The 13,623-nt window shown below is 50.5% G+C and overlaps 1 protein-coding gene across 1 annotated transcript in view; it reads left to right on the top strand.

Annotated features, from left to right (window-relative positions):
* The first annotated feature begins 7,582 nt into the window (after positions 1 to 7,582).
* The window catches only part of GAS6 (growth arrest specific 6), a 67,873-nt gene continuing 61,832 nt past the window's right edge, over positions 7,583 to 13,623 (top strand). The window contains exon 1 of the mRNA XM_004704315.2: positions 7,583 to 7,636. Coding sequence (XP_004704372.2) covers positions 7,583 to 7,636 — 54 coding nt within the window. The remainder of the gene's footprint in view (positions 7,637 to 13,623) is intronic.

Below are 13,623 nucleotides of genomic sequence, written 5' to 3'. Positions count from 1 at the left end.
CATCCACCACTTCAGTGTATTGCCATATAAATATAAGTAAATAGGCCAATACCTCTATTTTTATGGATTAATGTATTTACATAAGTGTACACCTTCATTTATACCTCTATTCATACCTTTGCTTCCTAAATCTATACTCTGTTACCTTTTACCTTCTTCCTTCCCTACCATCATGTTCCTCTAATTATTCCTGAGTAATAATTATGATTCCTGAGGAATTCCTCTCAGCTAGATTGCTGTTGCTCCAACATCCCCAGGATCTCTATGTCCTCCTCATTGTTGATTTTAATTCCCTAGTTGTTTCCCTGTCTATGCTGTTATTTGCTCGCTGCTCCCCCCCCCCCCCCCTCCCCGCAGGTCCCTCCGGAACTGTCGGCCCTGTTGCTTTCTCCTTGAGCTTGCTTCCCATGCCTGTCTTATTTAACTAGGGAAACCAATGATAACAGCATTTCTTCTTCTTCTCCTCCTCTTCCTCCTCCCCCTCCTCCTCCTCCTCCTCCATCAAAAGAGAGAAAATTTGCACTTTGAAAAGTGTGGGCTATCCACGATTTCTCGAATTGCCTTCGAAGCATGCCTGTCAGTGTGGAAGAACTGTGGTCAGCAGTAATACTATTTCACAAGCGTGACAGCATGCCTGGGTTCCTGGCATTGTTCTAAGAATCTGCACGTGTGTGTAGTTGCTTTATCCTCATAAGCACCTCGTGGCACAGCTACGTTCTTGCTACGAATCGACCCTTGAGAAACTGCTGTTCAGTTGCTCAGCCAGGGGCAGGACTGTGATTTCCACTCCAGGCCCCTCAGCTCCACTAGGCCGCCTGGGCTGCTCAGGAGATAAAAGAAGCACAGACCGGTGTCGCCTGCCCTAGCCTCCTGACAACTGCTGCTAGCAGTCTGAAGCATCTCCTTAACCCCTGTCCCAAGCTAAAGGGTCTGAGTGTAATTTGGATTCCTCGAGAAGGGGAGGCCTACAACCACCAGTCATTGGGCAATGAGATAGATGGCTTCCATGCCATTCTGTTGGTCTTCCAGTTGCAAATATGCTAAGAATCTTGGGTAAAACTCAAGAGGAAAATGGACCGAAGTCTCCAAAGCTTGATTTAAGACGTTTGACAGTTGAGTGTGGTGTTAACAATTTGCTTTGCATCATATCCAAGTAGCTGCACATCTCCTGTGCCCTTGATTTGCTTGAACTCAGCTAGCTGGGCAGAGTCCAATCGAGTGAGGAGCAGGTGCAATGACCGGCAGTGGAGGGGCGTATCTGAGCTCCTCTGGCTTCCCTGTTGCCACGAGGCAGAGACCGGACAACCTCCATGCTCCTTTCTTCTTTACCTGTTCTCACACCAGCCGTTCCTCCCACTCAACAATACCCAGGCTGGGTTTGACAACTCATGCCACGGCCACACCGAGCTCACAGATAATACTCACAATTAAGGGGGTCTATTGGAGAAGTTTTTAGGGTACCGCAAGACAGAGTCAGTAAATAGAAAAGATACAGCCACCAGTCTCCTCAGCCAGCAGCCAAGCCTCTGTCTGGTTTTCAGCCTCTCAGCCACATGGTAGCCAAGTCTCTCTCCAGTTCTTAGGCTTATGTTCCTTGGCCTTTGCCTCCAGGGGCCAGGAAGGCAGCCTGCCTGTCACTCTGCTCCACAGTTCCATCGCCTCATGCCAGATAAGGAGGAGGTACCCCACAGTCTGCACTGCTCCACTGAGCACAGTGTGTGATGCATCTGGTCTTGGTGGCCGCTGCCCCTGCAGACAGAGGTCTTGAACATGCTCTCCCAGGCTTCCCTCTCCTCTCCTGGTTCTTCAAAGATGGCTCACCCTTATAGGCAGGAGGTGGCAATGAACACTGACCAGTCTCCTCTGTTACTGTCACAGACGCCCTGTTGGCATAGGCCCACCCAATCATTTGGTGACATTTCGAACCTTGGGTAGAAGAGGCGTATTAAGAACATTCATAGCACCACAGCAAGGGCACGTGTTGGGTGAGACAGTGACAGACCAGGGTTTGTAGAGAGCGACCCTGCCGTGGGTTAGAAACCTTGAGGATGGCTCTTGAAGTTGATTCTTACTTGCTGATGAAACCAACCCTTTCAAAGGGGTGAGGACACCTTTGAAATCATCCAGAAAGCCAGAGTCTGTCAGAAAGCGCTCTCTGGATTCAGAGAGGCACCAAGATCCACTGAAGCTGCTCTTTTAGAAGCCAGAGAAACGATCAGGAATTTCACAACAGCATTTGCCACAGAACCGTAGAATCGTGTTGTAAGTCATAGGCATCATTTAATTCTAAGCACTCATGAAATTGAGGTCTCGGAATTTATGTAGGGACTTGTCCAAGTTAGCCCTTCCGTGGGAGTATTGAGCTGAAAATTCACAATCTCCACATCATGAGTTCGGTATGTCCGCATTAAAGTGATTGACATTTTCCAAAATTAACGGACTTAGACCCAAAGGAAGTGTCTATACAAGTCATTAGTCACAGGGAAAACGACTTCACATTATTTTCTGAAACCTGCTGGATTGTAAGCCCTTGATTCCATTGAGAAAGCACAAGTGGTTGTTGCGCTTGGGCTGCTAACCAAAGGTTTGAAGGTTCGAATCCACCTAGAGGCACCTCGGAAGAAAGTCCTGGCAAACTGGGATTGAAAGTGCTCAGGATCACAGTTGGACTGAGGCACACATGCGGTTTGCCAGGAGTGGGAGCTGACTGTTGGCAGCAACTGTACTGACTCCGAGCCAGCTCTTGATCCAGAACCTCTTGGGATTTTCCCGACTGGGGTTTTCCTTTGCCCATATGTGGAAAGTATTCTACATGGTGGGCACCCTCCTAGGGGCTTTGGAGGGTGCTTTTTATTTCGGGGCAGTCTAGTGTGAGGGAGAGGCTCGGGGGCAAAAAGGACGGGGGTCAGATTCTCAACATTACCGCTGTGCAAAACAGCAAGCTCTCAGAGTCACTAAACCAAAACGGAACTCACAGCCATCGCGTCCGCCCTATGAGGCAAGGTGGACCTGCCCCTGTGAGTTCCCAAGACTGAAATGACTTACTGGAGTAGAAAGCCCCCTCTTTCTCGCCCACGGAACGGCTGGTGGTTTTGAACTGCCAACCTTGCTGTAAGCAGCCCACCTCGTAACCACTGCACCGCCAGGCCTCCTTTCTCAGAGTTCCGGTTACCTCCCAGTTACCTCCCATGTAAATTGGAGACAGTCACATCTAGCTTATGTGATTTCTGTGAAGACAAACTTAGATGAAAGAAGATGAATTTGTTTCCCGGTTGTAGTTGTCCTAAAACCGCACGGACGAGCAATGGCTTGATGTGTCAATTGAAAACAGCTGACGGTGTGGGGGGCAGACGTTGAAAAATGGATCTCGTGTGACTGAAATCCAGGTGGCAGCAAATCCACCCTCCTTTCTTGAGGCTGGGGGGCGGTTGCAGGTTGGGGATGCGGGGCATGAGGCTCCTTCTTGGTCATCTCAAGGCTACCTTGTCTCTGGCTCACGGCCCCGTTCTTGCCCTTAAAGTCAGCAGCGTGCGGCTCTGTCTCTCTCACTCCCATCACTCCACTTCCCACACTCTCTTCTGTCTCCCTCGGCCTGTGGTGACCTTGGGTCGATCCAGAAACCCAGGAGAATCTTGCAATATCCGGCTCAGCTGGTTAGTACCCTGACTGCCATCGGCACGCAGCAGCTTCTTACCACAGAAGAGATGTGAAGGGTTAGCGCTGTGCGGCTCAGGAGACAGGGTCATTGTTGCCCATCAGGACAGTGCTCAGCGTCTTGGCTGTGCCCACTAGAGATCCTTCACCAGGCCTCTGCCCTGCATGGGCAAGAGTGAACGGCGCCTCAGCTCCATCAGCAAGTGCTGGGAGGCCCCGTCTCCCTCAGCCAGCCTCTTGCCCAATGGTGCTCGGGTTTCTCTTGCTCCTTGGGTCCACGAGCCCACCACACTGATGTCACCTGTGGAGCTCTCTGCCGTACTCTGCTGCTGCCTCCCATCGTGATATACCATCCCCATGGTCCCGATGACCCGAGTTACAGTTCTTTCAGGAGGGCCCCTCCCTCCCCCTCTGCCGCTCACTAACCCCCCGTTGGGTTGGCTGCTTATCAAAGCAAGTTCTTTCTCAGTTTTGCTGCATGGCCTCACTGCCGTGAGGCTGGCTGTCCAGAGGGCATGGCCTGCCACAGAGTGGGCAGCTAGTCAGGGCTTCATAATTTCTTCACTTCACTTTGTTTTTTTCTGCTCGTGACCCGCGAGTGGCATCCATTGCTGACCCCTGCTGTTGGCACCAGGAATAAAAGAGGTTGCTGAGTGTAGCTGTTCACAACAAGAAGCAAAGAGCGGCGAAAAGGGATAGCCCGCTGTTTCTACAGGTGCCGTCCACCCCACACCCCCACCCCGCATGTGAGTGTGCAGGGGCAAGGCCGTTGGCAGGCTGTCCTCAGGCATAGGTCCCCATCACTGTTCAACACAAAACTTAAGTCTTCAGAAGGAAACTGTGCATCCGGAGAGGATGTTTCTTATATTCCATAACATTGTTATGATAAATGAGCTAGGCCGTGGCATCACTGCGGAGACCCAGGGGCCGGAGTCACCCCTAACATTGTCAGAGGGGTGACACCCAAGGGGCCCCAGGGTCGGTGGTAGCAGCAGGCCGGAGCTACCTACCTGGGGAGGGGCCACCAGATGGTGGCACCGTCACGTTGGTGTCACCCATTGCACAGTCAGGGTGTGGGCAGGTGGGCTGTGGTCCCCTTGTTGGGTGGAGAGGAGGAACTTCCCCTTGGCAGTATGAGAGGGCAGCAGCTTTGAGGAACCCTGCTGGCAGGGAGGATTAGAGCGCCCCCAGAAGGGCACCTGTCCCAGCAGGGGATGGAGTCCGCAGCAGTGGGGTTCAGCTGCTCTGCTCACAGCTCACAGTGAGGAAGGAGACATTTGCAGGCTCGTCCTGCCTTCCTGGGAGTTTGGGGCATACCATGAGTTCCGACACGACAAGGGGCGACAGCAACTTTAGTGACTCCACTGTGGCTGATGCTGCCTCATCACAACCCTATAGGACAGGGTCGAACTGTCTGTGGGTTTCTGACACAGTTGCTCTGTGGGAGTAGAAAGCCTCGTTTTCCCTCGGAGTGGCTGCTGGTTTCAAACTGCCGACCTTGTGATTAGCAGCCCCATGCATAACCCACTAAGCCACCAGGGCTCCTTGACTGCAACTAAGCATTACAATTTTAGAACAAAGAAAACTTTAAAAACTGCTGGGGGGAAGGGTGGAAGGGACATACTGTTCTTAACACAACTCAGTATTCTTCCATAAAAGGGAATATTTTTACAAGGAGGGAAAAAATTTAAAAAAGACTTGATAGGCTCACCCACCTTCAAATTCATGTCGAGGAAGAACTCGCATTGGGCCAAAGTCCTTAAAGTTTTATCCTAAAAACACCAGGGGTTACGCAGGGGTTTTCTTTGGGATCCCAAGCAGCTATCGCAGCGCGCACAGCGTGCGGCAGAGCTGGGAAAGGTCATTCCTGCTTACCATGAGGGGTCTTTCTCATGCCAAGACAACTGCTTTGTAGAAGCTTCCAAAATGCTTTTGCAAAAAAGAAGACAAAAAAATGTCCCCAGAATACTTGGCTTTCTTGTAGTGATTGTAACTCGCTGCCAGAGGCCTGCAGTCCATTCCGCAGCTCCCTGGGTGGCAGCATCTCTGATGGTGTCTCTGCGGAGCAGACTAGCCTCCTGAGCCAGGGGCTGGTACTGGGCAGGGTAGGTCAGGCCAGCGAAGGCCCAAGAAGGAGCTGAGGTCACCGCTACAGACAGCCCAGGGGCCAGCAGCTTGTCGCCTCTTTCATTGCTGTGTCTCTGTGCTACTGATGGACCAACCCCAATTGGTTCCAGCAGGACTTGTGGGCTGGGGCAGCACTGGGTTGGGATGTTTTCTTGATGTGCACTTAACCTTACATAAAACTCTCTTATACATATGATTTTCTGTGCATTTGTTTCTCTAAAGTTCCCAGACTAACACATCATGGTACCTTGGGAGTGGGGTACTGGAGAAACAAATCATAAGATGGGGAGTGGATGTCTGTTTGACCTCTCCCTCAGGGTAGTTGTTCTTCTTTGTCTAGCCAGAGGTCAGATCAAGCCACACTGTTTACTCGGTTGTTTCTTGGAAAAATATGGGAAATATGAAAATAGAAAGTTTGTAAGCCCACATGCTTTCAGCCATTAAAATTTGATCGTTAGATGGGTTTAGGCCATGTTTGTAAAGAAAGCTTTGAAAAGATATACCCCACCAGGGTTGTATCGGGGTAGGTCCATGCGGCTTCCCCTCAGGGATGTCTTGCAGGAAGTGAGCCTTGCCAGCTGAAGCAGGGAACTGTTAAAGGCAGCTGCATCCTGGTCCGATCATCACAAAGCAAGAGACCCGAGAACAAGAAAGGCAAAGCTCGCCGAGCCATTTATCCCTTTAATTAACCCCACATGTGTTTATCAGCCAGGTTGGCATGATAAACTAACTACCTCAGCTATCAACCACAAGGTCAGCAGTTCACACCCACCAGCTGCTTCGTGGGAGAGAGATGAAGCGTTCTGCTCCTGGAAAGATTTACAGCCTCGGAGACCCTCAGGGAGGTTCTTCTCCTCCAGGGGGTTGCTGTGAGTTGGAACAGACTCAGTAGTGGTGAGTTTGTGCCAGACAACCGTGCCGTGGAAACTTCTGAAGTAATTTGCAAAGGAAATAGGAAAGAAGGACTTGGATATGGCCTGAGCTAAGCCAGAGAGGAGCAGAGCGAACCCGACATTGAACCTCTGAGGGGTTCATTTGATGTGCATACAGACCATCTTTTTTCGCTTGTGTCTGCTAAGACTTCCATCTGCTGGTTTTTAAATTGGATATTGGAATCCTCTTCCTCCCATAAGCAATTCTCATTAACAAGAATTGTGGACCTTAAATCAGTTGGACATTTTTAGAGACTCTCACATCGTTCTCTTGTTATGTCCTATGATATAATCATAAAATCCCATCACTCGGTGGTTATATTGGGCCCCAAACCATAGCCACTGCCAGTGAGTCAATTCCAACTCACAGCGGCCCTATGTAGGGCTCCGGAGACTGTGAGTCTTTACAGGAGTCAACGGTCTCGTCTTCTCCCTAAAGCAAGGAGGGGAGTGGATTTTAACGGGCGGCTCTGCAGTTAGCAGCCCAGTGTTTACCCAGCATCTCAAGAGTACAGAAAGCTGGAGTTTGGGACCACTCCTTTACACATATGTAAACTTCGGGTCATAGTTTCCTTTGTAATGAACCTACCAGCCCTGGATGTAAGTGGAAAGGCTGACTTCATCCCCCATAGCAATGACCATGGGGTTGGTGAGGTACAAACACAGGCATATTAGCAGACAGTGTCATGTCTCATGAAATAATGATTGCTTCTTGGACTGTTTTCGTTTATGTAGTCTTTTCTAAAGCAGGAACTAGGTGGAGGGAAGGACTTGCAGGCTGTGTGTGGAAGAAGTGGCTGGGGGATTGGTGGGCATTATGCAGAAAGGCACCATCCAGTCCAGGCAGAAAGTCTGACTAGAAGTCGGCCATGGAAATCTCCAAACTGGAGCTGGCGAAACTGAAAGATATGAACACGTCTCGCGTGTGAAATAGCCTCTTTTCACCCTAGGTATAGAATGCTGACGGACACTCCTCTCGTCAACAGGTACACAGTGCCATGGATTTGGCCTTGATTCAGGCCCTGGCTATGAACAGCAGGGACTGGCCTGCGGGAGGTGTGGGTCCTAGTGTTGAGAGCATGTCTTACTGCATGATGATGAGGAACAGGTGGTCTTTGAACTGGGAAGGACGGGTAAGCACTCCCAGGTCACAGGACTTCTGGGAAAACTGTTTGAACGTCCCCTCCTTTTATTTACTAAGGTTTTTGAGCATCTCCTATGTGCTAAGGACTTGGTGGGGGGTGGGGGCTTGCCATAGTGCTTGAGACCCAGGCCCTGCTTCCCAGGGGCTTGCATTTCCAGAGGAGAAGGAAGGGGACAGGATGGGGAGAATCCATGGAGAAAAGTGCCTGGTACTGGTACGAGCATCTTAAGTGACCACTGCATTCTAAAGGAATTCAGGCGCTCACTTTGGGGACAAGCCATCAAGGGAGGTTTCTCAGAAGGACACTCTAGTACCTGGGCTGGTAACAGAGAAAGGACTTCTCTTATGGCAGGAAAGAGAATGGCGGGAAGGGGGCGGGGCGGCAGGGGAGGACAGGGGGACCAGCCAAGCCTTCCAGACAAAGGGACAGAACCAACAGAAGGGGAGAGGTGGGAGGGTCCCAGAGGGCAGCAGGAAGGAGGGAGGAAAGTGCCCATCCAGTGGAGGCTGATGGCTGAGGTTTGATGTGGCCGCCTCCGAGGAAGGCCAGTGCTGGCTTTGATCCCAGTGTGGGGTGTGCTGGGGACACTTGGGTGGAATGGCAGGAATGACCTGAACGGAATGAGAGGGAGTGACCGCAGAGACTGGACCAAGAGAGCCCTGCTTTTTCCCCTCTGAGAATGGGACTCTCCTCAAGGGGCTATTGGGGTCCCGGGAAACCCTCTGGCAAGTGCCGGGCAAACTCTGAGGAAGAAGGACCAGCAAGCGCCAGGCTAACAGCTGCTGTTGTCTAGTCGGTGAGGAGTCACCCAGAGCCACCCTGAAGGACAGAGTAGAAATGGCTCCACGGGGTCTCAGACACTAGATAGCCTCACCTTCTCCTGCAGAATGGCCGATGGCCCCATAGCCAGCCCACTGCGCCCCCTGTGCTGCCAGGGAGTCCCAAAGGCTTCAGTCACAGCCGTTGGGGGTGACATTATTTCGACACATTTATCTCTTAGAAATCATTTCCCAGCCAGCCAAGCACACTTCCGTCAAAGGATCAGTCAGTTCTTTCGACTGCGTTTCCCTGTGGAAAACGTCTTAAATAGTTTCGTGCTGATAAGCAACCATCACTGGGCTACTTGGAAGTCACAGCCTTATTTTGTCAAATAACATTCCTTCATCTGCTATCAGGGTGTTTTGGAGACAGAATTGAAAGCAGCCCTTTAGTAAAAAGAGCCAGAAAGTCTTGGTCAAGGGCTTGGAAAAGTAAGCAAGCGTTGTCACAGTGGGATGTGTGGTAACCACTAGTTAGAGTGGGTGACCGTGGGCAGAAGCCTTCGCTGTCCGGTGCCAGAGTGATGGATGTCCCGCTGCCACGCGAGGTTTCCCACTGAACGTTCAGAGCAAGGCTGGGAGCGATCATTAATCACACCCCGTCTGTGGCTGAGAACAGAGTAGAGCGGCGCCTCGCCCAACGCTGTGGAAAAACCAGTAGCAGAGTCAGGTCTCGAAGCCACGTCTCTCATCTTTCATTCTTATGCCTTACCCCCGGCGCCCCGCCCACGGGAAGGCTGAGCAGCGTCCAAGTGGGACTTCTTCCCGCAGGTGACTGTTTGTTAGAGAGCCTGACTGGCTCTCCTGCGGGAAAGGAAGTCGACCTGAAAGATGTTGTTATCCTTGGTGGTTCTAAGTGACGCTTTTGTTTAAAACCTGATCTGGTGACTCCGCTCATCTGCGGTGCAAAAGCGTATGCTTGCTCCACTCGAGACCAAGCTCCCTGCCGCGGAGGTGATTCCTCCGAGCAGCCAGAGTGGAACTTCCCCTGTGGTTTTCCACGACTGCAAATCTTTACAGGACCAGGGAGTCTCAGCTTTCTCCTGTGCAGCGTTTGATGGTTTTGAACTGCGGACCAATGCCCTCTCCATATTTCAGACACTTGATTGGGCCACCCTGAAGAGATGATCCAAGGAACGACTTTCTTAGAAGGGAAGTCAAGTCTTTTGAGTTCTTGGTCCTTTGAGCATAGGTAAAAGCATCAGTCACCTCTATGCTTAGGGTTTTTGTTTGCCCCTGAGTCCTTCCAGGGCAAAGCATTGCTGGGCTTTTAGGAACTTCGCTATTAACTGCAAGCTTGGTGGGCTGAACCTACCAGGGGCTGTGTCAGAGAACCAGGAAGCTGTCTGTTTCCATAACAAATCCATAGCCTTGGACACCCTGCGGGGCCAATTCTGCTCTGTTCGATAGTCACTGAGAGTCAGAATGAACACTATGGCCACGGGGTTAACACTCTGACCTGATCGACTGGATGTGGAGGGGGGCCCCACGCCAGAGATGAAGCTATTGAACACACATGCGATGGTGTCCTGGCCAAGGTTGTAGAACGTGTGGAAGTGTGGAACGCTACGAGGATCTTTGCTGACAGGCTGCAGGAGGGTGGCTATGAAGACCACACTTTTCCATCTTGTGTCCAGCAGACTGGCTGTTTGTCAATTTGGACCTTGTTGTAAGACAAGTCTGCCCTCAGAGGCCAGTGCGGTGACCTATGCAAGGCCTGCAGGCTGTAGCAGTTCCCACAGAGGAGCTCAAAACATATTTGGTGGCAAACATTTCACCGGATGACCAATTTGCCGGGGCTTCTGCCCCTCCGGCTGTGCAAATTCTGTGTGATACGTGTGTGAGAGAGCAGGATGGGGAGTGGTTCAGGCAGGGGCTGGAGTCCCCAATAGGCAAGGAAGCACGGCCTTACTTATGCTTACGTACTCATGTGCAGTGAAAAGCTTCCTGTGGGCTTAACCAGAAAAGAGCTTATCCAGGTACTCCATCCCTGTCAGGGAGGTGCTTCTTAAAAGATGCCTTGATTCTCGAGAGCAGTGGGTCTCAACCTGCCTAATGCTGCGACCCTTTCATACAGTTCCTCGTGTTGTTGTGACCCCCCGCCAACCACAAAATTATTTTCATTGCTACTACATAACTGTCATTTTGCTCCTGTTATGAATCTGGCGACCCACAGGTTGAGAACCGCTGCTCTATAGGAAGCTATTGTGGGGATCAGGAGAGACAGACGCCAACCCTATCTTTGACATGGTTTAAAAAACACGAGATGGTTGACTGCAGATTATCAGGAACCAGTAATCCATGCTTATCTTGCTTACTGGGTAATCCATAAGACCCGGCATTGTTCTAACCCCTGGTTTATGAAAGAGAGATCGGTGGGACGGATACTTACTGAAGGTCATGCAGTTAATTCTGGACCTGGGATTTCAAGCCTGGTGCTCTGGCCCCACCGTCACTGCTATCCTAGGTAGAAAATGCCCACGAGGTGGCAGGGAGTCAATGGCAGTCTGGCTCCTTCTCTGCTCCGGTGGGGAACATATCCTTGACCTTTTGTTGCCTGAGAAGGCTGCCTTTCTGGGCTCCAGGGTGCAGCGGGAGGTCCAGGAGAGGCACAGGTCCTGATGGTCAGAGCACCAGAGGAGGTAGGAGTCAGGGATGGACGGGCCCAGGTCTTTCTGAAGTGTCTGATCACACACTGACGTCCTCAGGGATTCCCCAACCACCTGTTCTCCTTTCTTACTTTGCCTTGAGTAGGGAAGCAACCTTTGGGGTGACAGAATGCCATAATATGGATCTATAAGTAACAAGAACCAAAGCTAACGAGGCAAAAGTGAGACAGCTGAAGAGATTGGCTCTTTCACACAGCTTTGGGTATGTCCAGAACAAATGGCCAGACCTAATTTGCAAACCTAGATGGGACTAAGCCCCTGTCCCGGGGGGCTCCACTCCCCACCTGAGCGACCTTCACAGGTGCTTTGGGGCACAGGTTCCCTCCCTGCATTTACAAGGTCAGGTGAGCAGCTTTCTCTCAGGTAGCAGTCTGTTAACGTGAGAAGACCATACATACTGCCAATACGTCCTTTCCATTAAAAGAGACAAAGTGATAGCCCTGATTTAGATATCCCTTCCCCCCAGGCTGCTATCCTACAATTAAAATTAAGAATCCAATGTTCTGTTCAGCTAAGTGAAAATTCAGTGCATTCCCTCCCTTCCTTCCTTCCTTCCTTCCTTCCTTCCTTCCTTCCTTCCTTCCTTCCTTCCAGCTGATGTTCCTGAGCTCCTTCTGTGGGGCAGTCGGCATCAGGCTAGACACTGAGCAGAGAGAGATCGCCCTTACCTTCTTGCAGTTAAAGGGTTTAGTTTAGGGCTCTATGGCTCTGCTGACTTCTTCGTTGTCCATTTGAGCTTGTAGTAGCTTCCAACATCCTGACCATCCCTGGCTGCATCTCCACATGGCGTTTGTCCTGTGAGCCAGCATCTGTATTTGGATCCATTTTGCATGTTTTTATAACCCAGAAGTGATTAGTCTAGGACCTACCTTCCCTATGCATGGCCCAATTAACGTGACAGAGGGAACCCGGTTTCCAAACAGGATCGCACCCACAGGTCTTGGCACCCAGGCTTCAATACATTTGAGAAGGCGGCAGCATAATTCAATCCACAACAGTGTCAATTACCCCCCAAAGTTTACTTGTACCGCTTGGTGATTCACTGTCCCTTATCCTTAGGTAATGTTAGGTTTACTGCCTGTCACTACAGCTAAACTTGCATTTTCCAAAATTATCAGTAAATTAAATCATACGGTGTATACTCCTTTCCACCTAACTTTTTTTCACTACATGATGATCTCGAGCTTCCTTCATGGTGTTCCACGTACCGCTGCATTCATTGCATCGCAGAAAAGCATTCCATTTTATGGGCATAAGTCAATTTGCTTATCCTTCCATTTGTTGGCATGTACTTGGGCTGTTTCCAGTTTGGGGCTATCACAAACAAAGCTGCTATAAACATTTTGTTAATCACATCTCTGTATGGACAGCCACTTTCATGTTGCTTGCGTGACTGTTGAGGAGAGTAGCATGGCTGGGTCGCATCATACAAGATACCGCCCCGCTCTTTCCTGAAGTGGTTGTAGCAGCGGCATCATTTTACCCCGCCCCCCAGCAGTGTATCCCAGTCACTCCACAGCCTCCCCAACGCGTTGTATGGGGTTGGTCTCTTCTAGATAGTGTTGCAGGTGCATCGTCGTTTCAATTTGCATCTAGGGTAGAGCTATTGTCGTTTCGGACTTTATAAAACCAACAAGGAAGACGAGAATGATTCGGTCAGTACAATTGCAATGATTCGGTCCATACAATTGCCCTAAAACTGCACAGTTAAAAATAGTTGTGGGCATTAAGTAGCACAAATATTACATGAATCTCGTATTTACTTTCCGGCTTTCCTGTCTAAACATAGGACTACAGCTGAATCCTCCTGGCCATGCTTTTACAGTTTTTGCCTCTTATCTGCTCACTTCTTTTTATCTCCAGCTGTTTAAACCCGTAGAGGCAAGCCCCTGAGGAAAATGATTGCCAGGTGACAGACCGCTTGCAGGGCAGAGACCTGGCTGGCTCTGGGCCAGGTCTGACCTCTGTTTCTGGGTTTTCAGAGACCAGGCCTCCCTCCTTGGCCTAACTGTCCACTGTGTGTGAGTTCCCTGTGATCATTTTTCTCCATGTCTACAGCTCTTTCAACCCAACCCAATCCAACCCACCCAACCCCAGCAGCCTTCACACAAGCCTCCTTCCACAGTCTGCGCTCCCCATGGCTCATGCAGGAAGAGGAGATGTGCTTGTTTAGCTCATTCTAATGTCTTAGCAAGTTTACCTAGGCCGTCAGTGGACTCTCAGGGACTGCTGCTTACAAGGGTGGACCTTGGCACCACAGGGTCTTGGACAGTTTTTT

This window comes from Echinops telfairi, unplaced genomic scaffold (assembly GCF_000313985.2).
Source record: "Echinops telfairi isolate 266 unplaced genomic scaffold, ASM31398v2 ScPeMD7_7467;HRSCAF=8505_1, whole genome shotgun sequence".
Classification (NCBI taxonomy): domain Eukaryota; kingdom Metazoa; phylum Chordata; class Mammalia; order Afrosoricida; family Tenrecidae; genus Echinops; species Echinops telfairi.
Note: the sequence above shows the minus strand (reverse complement) of the source record. Positions and strands in the feature narration are given on the sequence as shown.